Source organism: Orcinus orca, chromosome 1 (genome assembly GCF_937001465.1).
Source record: "Orcinus orca chromosome 1, mOrcOrc1.1, whole genome shotgun sequence".
Taxonomy (NCBI): Eukaryota; Metazoa; Chordata; class Mammalia; order Artiodactyla; family Delphinidae; genus Orcinus; species Orcinus orca.
The window spans coordinates 36,170,538-36,184,120 of NC_064559.1; the positions used below are offsets into that span (position 1 = coordinate 36,170,538).

General features: G+C 44.8%; 1 protein-coding gene across 9 annotated transcripts in view; it reads left to right on the top strand.

The window, feature by feature from the left end:
* The window catches only part of SRGAP2 (SLIT-ROBO Rho GTPase activating protein 2), a 238,432-nt gene that overhangs the window by 164,310 nt on the left and 60,539 nt on the right, over positions 1 to 13,583 (top strand). For 6 of the 9 annotated variants that reach the window (XM_033410544.2, XM_033410547.2, XM_004282431.4 and 3 more), the window contains 3 exons: positions 4,364 to 4,579; positions 5,132 to 5,260; positions 12,816 to 13,040. In XM_033410544.2, coding sequence (XP_033266435.2) covers positions 4,364 to 4,579; positions 5,132 to 5,260; positions 12,816 to 13,040 — 570 coding nt within the window. The remainder of the gene's footprint in view (positions 1 to 4,363; positions 4,580 to 5,131; positions 5,261 to 12,815; positions 13,041 to 13,583) is intronic. The other 3 variants (XM_033410545.2, XM_033410546.2, XM_004282432.4) reach the window with 1 other exon arrangement.

Sequence of the window (13,583 nt, forward strand, 5' to 3'; positions counted from 1 at the left end):
TGCTTCCCAAAGAACTCCAGAATTCTCTGCCTCAGTTATACTCAGAGGCTGTATCTGGAAAAGCCCAGCAAGGTCCCATAGAAAGGATTGAAGGTGGGGGCACTGAGCCACGTGGACTGGCTGAGTAGGAAGAGCCAAGAGCGCCCTAGAATTGAGAAAGAAAGAAAAGGTGTTGGGACACTGGAGCTGTTGTTGCCTCAGAGGTTTCAAGCTTCTGTCCGCCCGTGAATATATGTCCCCTTGATTTGGTGCAGCAGCTGTCTGCAGAGCCACTTCAGACTGGAATTTAGCACCTGCTCCCCTGAAACAATGTCAGTTAATAGTCCCCCCACTCTGCCTGCCTGTTTGTCTTCAGCACTCGGCACTAAGGATACAAAGACACGTAAGAGATGTCCCTGAACTCAAGGCATTAGTTTTAATAGAAGAGACAGAAAAGCAAAGCAGTAAGTGAAATACGAAGTGATGAATCTTTCACATGTCTACACAGAAGAAGGGCATGAAGTCAGGCTCCTTGGAGAGATATTTGAATTGAGTCTTAATCGCCAAGAGCTCTTTTATTGTTCTCTAAATATTCCTTTTTTGCTGCATCCTGCTCTTGTTTCATGATGCAATGTCTTTTCATTTCTCATTGATCTCTCTGGAGATATTACTGATGGATTATTTTTGAAGTTTTCTTCTTACTGTGTACTTTCTGTTAACTCTCAATTGTTTGCTTTGGTCTTAGTCTTTCACATTAGATATTTTCCTTAAATGTTTGGTAATTTTTGCTGCCTGCTCATATTTTAAAGTGAGACATTAAAAATCTGCTTGGAAGTTCTGTGTCAACTGTGGTCTTTACTGTAGGGTGATCTGACTGGACTGTGTCCATGGGGAAGCCCTGATATCAGTATTTGTAGATCTTTTATATCAGATGGGCAAATTCCTCAGATAAGGCTCTTCTGATCTCCTGCCTATGTCTGGGGGCTGAGTCATGAAGAGGCCTGGCCATCTCAACATTCAGTGTGGAATTTTCCTGTTTTAAGTTCAGTACCCCTATCCTCAGCTGAGCCTGGTGTCCCCAAGCCATAGAAAATAAACCTCTAGTCTTCCACCACAGAGGGGGAGGGGATGGGGTCTGGGAGTCTAACTGTTCTCAGGTGCTCAATAGTTTCTCTTGTTTTTAGCTCCACCTTCATCCCACTGCCACCGACTCCTCTCAGGGCTTCTGTGATTTACTGGTTGCTTCTTGCCTCTCCCTACTTTTGGTTTAGGATTCAGTAGGTCAGTTACTACTTGCCTCTCTCCTTTTCATCTTCTGCTTTCATTCTTTTTGTTTTTCTCAGTTTATACCTAAAAAATAAAAATAGAAAAACTCTTTTCTATTATTCTAGTGTGGCTTGGGGAAGGAGCAGAGCTAAAGGCATGAATTCAATATTTAGTTTTTCAAAGTAGAGTGAATTCCTTTGTAGAACTGCAAATTTAGACTTCTGAGTTTTTCCCCTAGTTTGTTTTGCCTCACTATATATATTTCTCCAACTCCTGTCTTGACTTCCCTATTTCTCCACTTGTTTTGACATCAATTACTCAAGCTTCAGCCTCAGGATACCTAGTTTTCCCTTGAGTTGAAAGACACTAGTTATACTTCTATATTTGCAAAGAGGAGAGATTCAGTGTCATTAAGTCATTTGGGCAACCACATTTATTGTAAAACTACCACTGTGTATATATTTCTTAACTGTGATGCAGAAAGGAAAACACAAAAGAAGTGGTGCTTACCCTTAGGAATTTATAGTTTCTTAGATGAGGTAGTGTTTTACTCTTTTAAAGCAAGTTCTTTAAGTTCTTTAGGGGAGTTCTTTAAAGGAGTAATATAAATTGTTGATTTTTATTACTTCATTTATTGTCCTGTTGACACTATTCCTTTGACCCCTTCTTTTTGTCTCTCATGTTTATTCATAGTGTTTCTTCTTTACTTATTATGCATCTTCATGGAATAAAAAATCACTTTCTTAAAATCAATTCACTTTTATAACTGTTCACTCGAACTTTTGAATCCCTTGGTCACATTCAGGTCAAAAGAGAAAAAGGAGCCTCCTATCTGCCCTTCTTCTGCCAGGATAACAGATGCGTCTTTCTTGCTTTTTAGTCAATCTGGAAAGACTGAATTACTTAGGAAGGTTTTTAATGCTGTCAGTTGTTAAATATTGCTTCTCCTGTGTACAGAATATACAGAGTAGGTCTTATACTTATAGGAAATGATGTCAGGTTCAGAATAAGGTGAAGCTGATTTAAAACATTCTGCATCGAAAATGAGACATTATTTAAAGTCTAAAGTACTTTGATTTTGTCAGTGTCCCAGTATTCTTTACTCTTTCCTCCACCTCCAGCTAAGAGAGGAACATACCCACAAAATCCCTCTAACCCAGGATTTCTCAGCCTCAGAACCATGGGCATTTGGGGCCAGATAATGTTGTGACAGTCAAAAATGTCTCCAGGCGTTGGTCCTCCGGGGGCCAAATTAGCCCCCATTTGAGCCTACTGCTCTAACTCACATTTATAAACGAAACCAGATTCTCTTTTTAAGCCTCTCTTGACTAAATTTAGCCTTTCCTCCCAACTAATCCAGCCATAGACGTAGGCAGAGGAGAGACACTGGTGCTTAGTGGCTAAGAATGTGGACTTTGGTCTGACAATCCTGGGTTTGAATCCTGATTCTGATTCATTTACTAGCTGTGTGACCTTGGGTATGATAGTTAATCTCTTTGAGTCTCAGCTTCCTCATCTTTATATTGTTTATTTTTTAATTTATTTTTGGCTCTGTTGGGTCTTTGTTGCTGCACATGGGCTTTCTCTACCTGTGGCGAGTGGGGGCTACTCTTCGTTGCAGTGCACGGGCTTCTCATTGCGGTGGCTTCTCTTGTTGCAGAGCACAGGCTCTAGGTGCGTGGGCTTCAGTAGTTGTGGCTCGCGGGCTCTGGAGCGCAGGCTCAGTAGCTGTGGCGCATGGGGTTAGTTGCTCCGCGGCATGTGGGATCTTCCTGGACCAGGGCTCGAACCCGTGTCCCCTGCATCGGCAGGTGGATTCTTAACCACTGCGCCACCAGAGGAGTCCCTCGGCTTCCTCATCTTTAAAAGTGGAAATAATAGCATGTCCTTCGGACTTGTTGTGAACATTAAATGAGGTGACATACATAAGACCCCTGACACACAGCGTGTACTGATAGAGATTATTATTAGTATTACACCCTGGCTCTCCTCTGTTGTTCAGTCACTCCCCACCCCGCCACACACACACACATATACACCCCAACCCCTACACTCTCTAATTCTCCCTCTCATGGAATCAAAATGTCAGCACTCTTGAACTTCAGCTTCCTTGGTTTGTCATCAAGCATTTTTAATTTCCAGATAGAAGAAGAGGCTCCCTGTGTGGAAACAGAGAGCTCCAGCAGGAAGGAGCGCACACCTGGTGGCTGGAAGTAGTATGTTTGGGAGGAAATGAATGTAGGTCCCAGGCTTTCCAGCCTCCTCATTAGGAAAAGGGACTAGACTCCCAGACAGTTGCTTTGAAGGAAAATTTGAAAATTGCGACCTCTCCTTTGATACTACTTCCTTCCTGTGGCAACTCCAGTTTCATTTGATGTGGATTTTGTTCCTTCTTAGGCTCTTACCTGAAATTTTCTGCAGGTTTACCGTCTTCCTGGGGTTGTTGTCTAGATCACAGGATTGCTACAAGAATGAAATGAGAAAATGTGTGTGTAGCACTTGGCACACAGCCAGGAACATACTAAGTGCTCAGTAAATGGTAGCTGCCCTTGTTCTTGCTGCTGCTGTGAGAGAGGCTGTTTGATCTGGATAAAGCTGACAGACAGATCCCTAGGACGTGAGGCCAGTAGAAAGCGGGTTTGCAGCTCTTCCTTTTCCCCATTTTATATGGAAGTCCCCAAAGTATAGGCTACTCCACAGGCTGTGCTGCCCTCTTCAGGGTCCCAAACAGCCCGGGAAGGCTTTGCTCCTGGGGTCTGAGTGGTGGTGTTTCCCATCTTAGTCTTGTGAGATGACTAACTGATGGAAATTACTTGGACAATATAAAATAGAAATGCTTATAAATGTTAATAAATAGAAGTAAATGATCACGGGTGGAAGACGTAAAATCATTTTAATAATAAGACATGTCGGCTCAGTTCAAATACTGCTTTCCTGTGCTTTGGAGTGGTCTTTCATATAGAAAGTTTGCTGAACCAAACCGTATGAATTTTGCCCTTAAGGATATGAGGATATTGCTTCATGGGGGAGAGGTCCAGCTGAGACTCTTAGCCTGTAAAACAGAGAATTGACCCCATTGGCTTGACCTCTAGGGGTGGGGGTGGGCGGTGTCTTACAGGTCATGAAGACATATCACATGTACAATGCCGACAGCATCAGTGCTCAGAGCAAGCTAAAGGAGGCGGAGAAGCAGGAGGAGAAGCAAATTGGAAAATCCGTAAAACAGGAGGACCGGCAGACCCCACGCTCCCCTGACTCCACATCCAACGTCCGCATTGAGGAGAAGCATGTCCGGAGGAGCTCAGTGAAGAAGATCGAGAAGATGAAGGAGAAGGTGTGTAGGCTCTGGCAACTGTAGGGGCTGGGGAGGATATGGGAATTTTCCAGTAAGCCCTGTGGAGAGCAGAACAAGGAAGCTCTGGGTTCCTTTAGTGCCTAATGACCTTGCTGTCTGCCCTGGAAGAAATCCTAGGTATTGGAAGAACTTGGGCATCTGTAGCAGACAAACAAGAAACAGTAGTTGCCTTTCCTAAGCCTGGGAGGGGAACCGTAGGGTTTGGCTTCAGATGTCAGGTGTTCAGAGGCAGATATAGTGACACCTCCTTCAGGGTCGCGGTGTAAGGATGGAGAATGGAATTTACAGATAGAACCAAAGTGGGACACGCATCTAAAGTAGGGAGCCTCATTAACCTTTCCTGGATTGATCTACATTATACCCTTGAATGTCATTAAACAGAATTAGAACCCAATTTAAGGCATATGCGCATAGGGAGTAGCAGCACAATTGTGGTTCTCGAATGTGCTGTACTTTCATCTTTTAGAGAACAATCTCCCCTCTTTAAAAAAGAAAAAAAAAAGTAAAATTGAACTTTTGTTTCCTTTTCAGCGCCAAGCCAAGTATACAGAGAATAAGCTGAAGGCCATTAAAGCCCGGAATGAGTACTTACTGGCTTTGGAAGCAACCAATGCATCTGTCTTCAAGTACTACATCCACGACCTGTCTGACCTTATTGATGTAAGTGCTTAAAGCCAAGGGTACAAGGGCGCCTCTTTCCTGGATTCGAAGATCTGGTCAGGAGTCCCCCAGTTCTGTTACTCAGGCATCTTAAAGCATTTTGAGAACAATTATGAAGATGGTAGCCATGATCCCTCAGGGGCTTGCCATGTACCAGGTACCAGGTAAAGCACTTCATAATTTTTTTCATTCAGTCCTCACTGGAATCCTGGAAGGAAGGCGTTATTACCTCCACTGTTACAGATTAAAGTTCAGAGAGTTTAGATGACTTACCCAGAGTCAGCTAATAAGTGACAGAGGGAAAATTGGTACCTAGGTCTGATTTCTAAACCTAGGCTCACAACCACTGTGCACTTCTGTCTCCTAGGAAATATTACCTTAGATCAGGTACTTGCCCATAGAAGTGAGTGACAAGAGCTAAAGTGTTAGAATGTCATACCTTATATTTATATAGCACTTAATATTTCTCAATATTATCTCATTTGATTGTCTTGTCACCCTTTGGGATCAATATTACTATCTCCAATTTGTAGATAAGGAATCTAGGTAGGGGTCAAAAGGGTTCCTGCCCAAAGTTAAACTGCAAATTAGAGTCCTGGTCAGGAAGGTATCCAGATGCCTCTGACATGTGACCCATACTTCTCGCTGTGGCACAAATATGATGAGAGAAGCAGGATATGAGGCTCATGTGTTTTGCATGGGGCAGGCACAAGGGATAAGTGTTTTGTCTTTGGCCTTATGGGTCAGCCTTGGCCTTGTTTCTCCTGCTGCTTCTCCTCACACCTTATAGTTAAGTCTTGCAGTCGATCTCACCTGCAAACTCCAGTCTGGCCCAGTTCTGAGCCAGCCCTGACTGCAGCTGCGTAAGTACACACCCTTCCTCACCTCTCTCTCCTGTCATCAAAGTGAGGGGCCTGGAGCCAGCATAAGCATCCCAGGGCTTCAGGCAGACCCTGGCCAGTCTCCTCTCGAGGCCTGATATTTGCCTCTGGCTGTCAGCAAGCAGCAGCTGGGTTTTGCAAGCCTCTGGCCAGACCTCACATACTTGCCTGTCTACCTTGGTTTCTCCGTGAATGAACCTGCCACACTTCACAATGTCATGTGTGGTTCTGGTCTAAGATTCACCATTGCGTAACTAGCTGGGTGATCCGGGGCTTGTCGTGGAACTGGTTTGGAACTCTGCTTTGTCTCCCCTCCACCCTCTGGCAAACTGAAGAACTGGGCTAGATCATTGGGTACTTAAATCTGGCCTCACATTGGAGCTGATTGGAGAAAGTTTCTAAAATACAGATTTATGTCTCCCTTCAGCCAGGGCTTTTTGAGTCAGTAGATTTCAGCCCCTTAATGCCCCGGGTGTCATTGTCTTGCTGGGGAAGTGGAGCCCTGATCCCTGTTCAGGCCCTGCTTTGTTCTCTCTGCTTGTTGATGCCAATCTGAACACTGTCCTTCAATGGAGGTCAGGACCCTAGACAGTATCCTTTCTCCTCCTCAGGGGAACAGCTCCTCACTGTTGGGAGAGAGGCCTGTTCTCAGCATGAGGAAGAGAATCACTTCTTTCTTGTGCTCAATTTCTGCTATTTATCTCACATTCGATAAAAAAGTCAGCCTGGGCGGTCCGCCACACCTCTGCTACTGGTTTGTCCTTTTCTCTTTCTTTTGCCCCCAGGGTAGGTTTCGTTACCCTTTCACCAAAACCCTGACCTCAGGGGAAGAGAGGGGCTACTGCTAAGTCAGTCACAGAGCCTCCATCAGATGTGAGTGGGTATTTTAAAATCAGTACAAGAAGCAAGCTATTTTGCTTCTTATTCTCATCATTTAAAAAAAAAAGAAGTTTGTTAAGAGCCTGTCTTCACAGGGTGCTGTGTGAGGTGCCATGAAAAAGCAGTCTGCCAGCCTCCGTGCTGCTCAGCCAGGGCATGGGTCTAGGTCACTATGAGCAAGTCCAGGCTGGTAGCATTCCAGGCCACACGGATAGTAAAGTTGCTCTTGTTTTATTTTGTTTGTTTGTTGTTTGTGTTTTTCCTGAGGTGAAATTAATTACTCTTTTTTTAAAAAAAGCTTACATTATTCTGCTCTACAAATGTTCCTTAAGTATTACTTGGGATGAAGCTATGTGCTCAGCAGCATCAGGGGTACAAAAAGAATAAAGTAGTTCTTACCCTAGAGGTATTCACAGACATACAGACAAATCATTTCTATGTAACTGGCTAATTGCAGCACCAGGGCTAAGCACAGGGGGCCCTAGGACAGTGTTTTTTCAAACCGTAGGTCATGATCCATTAGAGGAGTCATGAAATAATTTTTATGGGTTTGATTTATTAGTTTTTTTTAATGAATAAACTCTACTAGGATAGAATAGACTAGAACAGAATGGGAACGAAAATATCAGGGTGCATCATACTAGTAAGGTTAAGTTTTATTCGGTGAAACTATTGTGTTGGGGTGCGTGTGCGTGTGTGTGTGTGTGTGTGTGTGTGTGTGTGTGTGTGTGTGTGTGAGAGAGAGAGAGAGAGAGAGAGAGACAATATAAGATGTATTTGTTACTAAGTTGGAGGTCAAAAATGTTTGAGAGCCACTGCACTAAGAACAGAGGAATGTCTTTTAGTCTCTATAAGCTCCATGAGGGCAGGAACCAAGTCTCCTCTTTATCTTAATACATACATACATAAGTATAGGGCTTACTGAGTAGCTGAGCACATAATCTGTTTATTGAAGGAAGAAAGGAATAGAAGGAGGAAGAAGATGATTTCCTAAGCCAAGATTTTTTTCCTTTTTATGCCTTTCAACACTGTTCTCATTGAGATCTAATTTGCATACAGTGACTGAACTTAAGTGTTAAATTGCAAATTGTGGAGTATCCTATACCCTTTTAACTTACATCTCTATCAAGATGTAGAATACTTCCATCACCTCAGAAAGTTCCAATCAATCCCGCACCCTGAGGCAACCACTGTTCTGTTTTCTTTCACTGTGAGTTAGTTTTGCCTGTTGTAGAACTTCACAAAGATGGGATTTTTATATAGTGTATATGTTTTTATATCTGGTTTCATTTGCCCAGCATGATGTTTTTGAGCTGCATCCATGTTATTACATGTATCAGTTAGTTTCTTGCTTTTTCTTGCCGATCTGTTGCCATAAACATGGCCAAAAGGATGCTTTGGCCATGAGCCAACAGTTAGAGCAGGAGTGAGTGGGGAGCCCGGGTCCCTTGACATTCTGATCTCGCCAGTATCCAGAACTTGCTTTAAGATGTGGGATGAATCTTGTGCCAGTCCATTGCCATCTGTTACGGACACCATTCTGCCTCCTTCCTGGCGGTGTCGAAGCTCAGTGTGTGGTAAGGCATCGAGGATAAGTGAAAGAAGTGATTTTGTCGATGTCAGTCCATTGACACAAGGACTAGCCCTTGACTTCTTTTTATTATATAGTATAAGATTTAATCTCAGATTTTAGGAATCTACATGAGGCATCTGACACACACCAGGAAAACCAAAAAGATATTCTGAAGTGACTTGAGATAGTCTAAGAACCACAGGCTCCTTGGAATGTGCTTCTCTCCCCCAGGAGCAGATGGAGGAATGAAGAACCGGGCATTGTCCTCATGGAGTGTTGTGAGTGCTGTGTGCGTGGGCAGAGAATCTGTGACACCATGTGCACCCAAGTCAGACAGGAGGGAACCCAGCTTTCTCAATAGGACATTTTATTAAGGGCAATTATTTCTTGCTTCCATAGAAGTTTGAAGTGGGTGTTTCCTTTCTAGGCCTTCTCTAGAGTCTCTGGGTGAGACTATCAGCTGGTAAAGGGTTAATGAGCTGTCAGTTGAAGTCATCACACATCTGGAAGGGCTATCATTAAGTTCTTATAAAAATTTGATTTCCCCTGAATTTTCATCAAACATTTATGTAACCCAGAAATGGCCAGGGGAGCCCGGCATGGCCACAAAACTCATCAGAAGCCATGGAAAGCATACTTTGTCCCCATTGTGAGCAAAATAATGTGCTGCCTCTACTCACTGGGATTCTACCGGGAACAGGGATGAAATATTCAAATCTTGTTTATCTAACCTTGCGAGAAGTTGCTTCTTTGTTGAAGCCTCAGTTTCTGGCTCTTGCCCTTTCAGATATGTGGAGAGCCAAGGCTCTGGAAAACCTATTCTGAATCTCCCTGGTTGGCTGGAGGCATAGAGGAGCCGGAGGGCACATTGTGAGTCAGACCCCCACGCGCTGACACAGAGAAGCTACAGAGCAGTTATATAATAGAGACAGTGGACTGGCCCAAGAAAGTTCCATGTCTTCCAAAGGCCATCCAGACTGAGTAAAACAAAAGGCTTCAGTGGCCGCATCTGCCCACTTGACTTAGATCAGTATTCAGCCTAAGTAGATTATTTCCTGGGAGGCTAGAATCTGTATTCCTGGCATCAATCAATCAACTGATGTTTATTAAATGCCTACTATGAGCAAGGCCTAATGGTGAGGGATGCAAAGAAGGAACAAGACACTGGCCAAGCCCTCTTGCCTTCTGTTGGGGCGATGTGAAATGGCGAGTCACAGAATGAGGGAGTGTCATTCTGTGTCACATGAGGGCTGCAGAAGAATGTTGCTCTGAGTGGAGGCCAAGGTCAATATATGCCAGAGTTGCAGGGCTGGCTGGCTTCCTAGGGGCTGAGAATTTGATTTGGATCTTGAAGATTGGGTCAGTTCCCAGGTGAAAGGAGTGAGAAACATTTTAGGAGGAGAGAATGCTGGGAGCTGAAAGTGGATTTGGAGATATTGGCGATTGGTGTTTGTTTAAGTGTCTGCATGGTGCCAGATATGTTTAAATGTGTATCAGCCACACAACAACCTCTGAGGCTGGCGTTATCCCCATGTGGGGCTCAGAGAGGTTAAGTAGCTTGCTTACAGTCATACAGCTGATTTGAGGCCTATGGTTTTCTAATACTTGACCCTGAACAAAGTATATCGTTGGATTAGAACAGAAGAGTCTGAAGAAGAAAATAGAGGGAGATGATGTTAGACGGTCAGACTGAAGACAACTTATGCTTTGTTCTGGCTATTGACCTTGCTTAACTTCACTGAACCTCAGCTTTCTAGTCCGGAAAATTAAAATAATACCAACCTCACTGGCGTTACTATGCAGATTAAAATGTAGAATATAAATCAAGCTCTTAGCACACTGGCATATATATAGTAAGCACACTTAGTAAATGGAGGCATTTTAAAAAATTTATTTTAAAATATTTATTTGCTTTTAAATTATATTTAATTTTGTTTATTTTTTGGCTGCGCACGGGCTTTCTCTAGTGGTGGCGAGAGGGGGCTACTCTTCGTTGCGGTGCACGGGCTTCTCATTGCGGTGGCTTCTCTTGTTGCAGAGCATGGGCTCTAGGTGCACGGGCTTCAGTAGTTGCAGCACGTGGGCTCAGTAGTTGTGGCGCATGGGCTTAGTTGCCCTGCAACATGTGGGATCTTCCCGGCCCAGGGATCGAACCCGTGTCCCCTGCATTGGCAGGCAGATTCTTAACCACTGTACCACCAGGGAAGTCCCTGGAGGCATTTTTAAATTTCCCAACTGAGGAAGGTGGACGGTACTTTGGAAGAAAAATGAGAGCTATTATAGGTTCTTCAGCAGGGAGTAGGCATAACAAAAACCATATTTGAGGACAGTGAAGCAAACAGCACTGTAAAACGGTAAGAGTATGAATTAGGGTAGAGGGAGTGAGAATGGAGAGGAAAGGGGAGTTACCAAAAATATGTAAAGGTTACGAAGACTGCCTCCCTCTAATTCTCTTCTGCCCTGAAAAGCTCCCCCGACCCCCACGTACCTGCTCAGCCCTGTGGGCAGCATTACTTCTGTTCATCAGACTTACAGGCATGGAGTTCATCATCAGGGTCTACACAGAGCTAGTCAAGAAGGTTTACAGGTTCAAGGGAAGCTTGGCTAGACCAGCAGCATCTCCCAGAGGAGGAAGTGCCCCTGCACGTGCAGCCTCCTAATCAGCCACTTTTGTCTAGCTTCCCTCCCAACTGAATTTAATGTCTTTCCATCCTCCGCCTCTAGTTAAGCTGTAAATGCTGTTCTTCCGCACAGCCAGGCACCTGCCAGGGCCCACTGGCACTGAATCCAGAGCCCAGCCCGACAGGCACTCTGTCACAGAGCTTCTTGTTAGATGCTGGGAGGAGGAGGCACATCACATGCTTTTTCTTCCCCAATAGTGGCTGGTCCCAATGTGATCATGAAGAGGGGGAAAGGCTGGGGGAAGAGTTAAGTTAATGCCTGCTTATGGAATGAAATGGCAATCAGGCAGATGGTCTTACTCTATCCATAGATTCTTCTCTGATAATTCTTCTCAAGTTCTGAATCTCAAAGCTGTTTAAGCAATAGAGGGGATAAAAGATGGCCAAGGAATTTGGATCTCTGGGTCCTTTGGGAGGGATGGGGAATATTGTCATAGAGTTACAGAATGCCATTGCTGAAGAGGGCCTCAGGGATTATATTTAGTCCAAGTATTTTCAGACTTTTTCTCTAGCAGAAGACTTCTTTCTCAAACCAGGCCTTACATAGAATCCCAATATATTAAATAGAAAACAAGAGCAGAGCTGGTTTGGTTGAAGCAGGGGTAGGAGGCTCCAAGTCCTGCTAGTTGGGCTGCCCTGTTACCCCCTTCTCAAGGGCAGCCTGAGCACAGAACCATAGAGCTCTGGGCTACAGCTTGAAAACCACTGACCTGGCCAAATCTGTTCATTTTACAGTTGAGGAAATGGGTTCAGGGATGTGGAGTGGCTTTTTCAAGGTTGCTTGACTTCCAGTGTTTTTTTTATACTATTGCCTCTTTCATAGCACTTTTTTTTCCCATGTTACTTCAATCAGGATCCTTTAGCTGATGTGAATTTTCCCAGTAAGGCTTATGTTTAGAAATTTTTGATCTCATAAATGCTGTCAAGCAGGAGCTTTAGTACAGAAATCCTAATCTACAAGTAAGGCCTGTCCTAGAACGTTGGGAGTTTGCCAGAGGCGGGGGTTGACGACCAGTAGGGTCAGCACCCCCCCCCCCCACCAACCCACACACACACACATTCGTTTCTTCTCTCACCTGGAGTTCTCTTGCACCACCTCTGATTTCTGAACCTGAATGCTGAAATGGCCTGGCTTGATTGGTATATGGTGACTAAATCACAGTAACCCTGAGGCAGTGGCAGGCTATATTTTTATGTTGAATTTTGCTACAGTGGTATCCCCAGAGGAACCTGAAAATAGAAGAATATTCTCCTTAACTTCCAACTCTTTTATGTTTACTGAAGAGCATGATTACATAATTTCATTTTGTCCCAATGAGTCCTCTTCATTCCACCCACCTCACAGTCCTCTAAGGAGTCCTCCATATCAAACTAGGAGTCAAGAACTGAGAAATATCACCCAGATCGTGGAGGGTCAGCCCTCTTCCGGCTGCACAACTAGTCTTGTTGACAGAATCAGATCTGCCCTGGGGGCCACCCTCCCCCTCTGCCAAGCCCTGGGGCTGTCCATGGTTTGCTCACGTGCCTTCTCCGTTCCACAGCAGTGCTGTGACTTAGGCTACCACGCCAGCCTGAACCGCGCGCTACGCACCTTCCTTTCCGCTGAGTCGAATCTGGAACAGTCAAAGCACGAGGGTCTGGACGCCATCGAGAATGCTGTAGAAAACCTCGATGCCACCAGTGACAAGCAGCGCCTCATGGAGATGTACAACAATGTCTTCTGTCCACCTATGAAGTTTGAGTTCCAGCCACACATGGGGGACATGGTGAGACCCTCTTCCCACCCGCACGTACCCAAGGGGCTTGAGCTCACTTGTGTCTAGATTTACTGCACTCAAGCTATGTTATTCGGGGGAAGGCGAGGCCTGGGTCTGGCGTCATGTCCGGTGGGTGAAGCCCTTTCCAGCCATTCAGCAAACAGCTCCTGGGTGCCTGCCATCCACTAGGCTTGACCGTAGACAAGGGGGATTAGAGCCCTCAGGCAGCTTACAGTCAGCTGAGTTGAGAGTTAGAAATATGCACAGGGAGGGGCATCCAGAGGGACCAGCAGGATCAGAGGAGGTGAAAAACAGCCAGCGTGTTCTAAAAGCTACTAACAGTTCAGTATGGCAAAAGGGAAGGAGAGAGGTGGAGGCCTCCAAGTGGTGAGGCTGAAAGAAGCGAGAGCTGAGATGGGGCCAGATACTAAAGACTTCTGATGGGGACGGAGGGCTAAGCAGGGTGATGACGTGATCTTTTGTCACTCAGCAGAGTTCTGAAGGATCTAATTTTCTTGGGTTTAGAAGACTGTGATAAAAGGTATAGTTTTG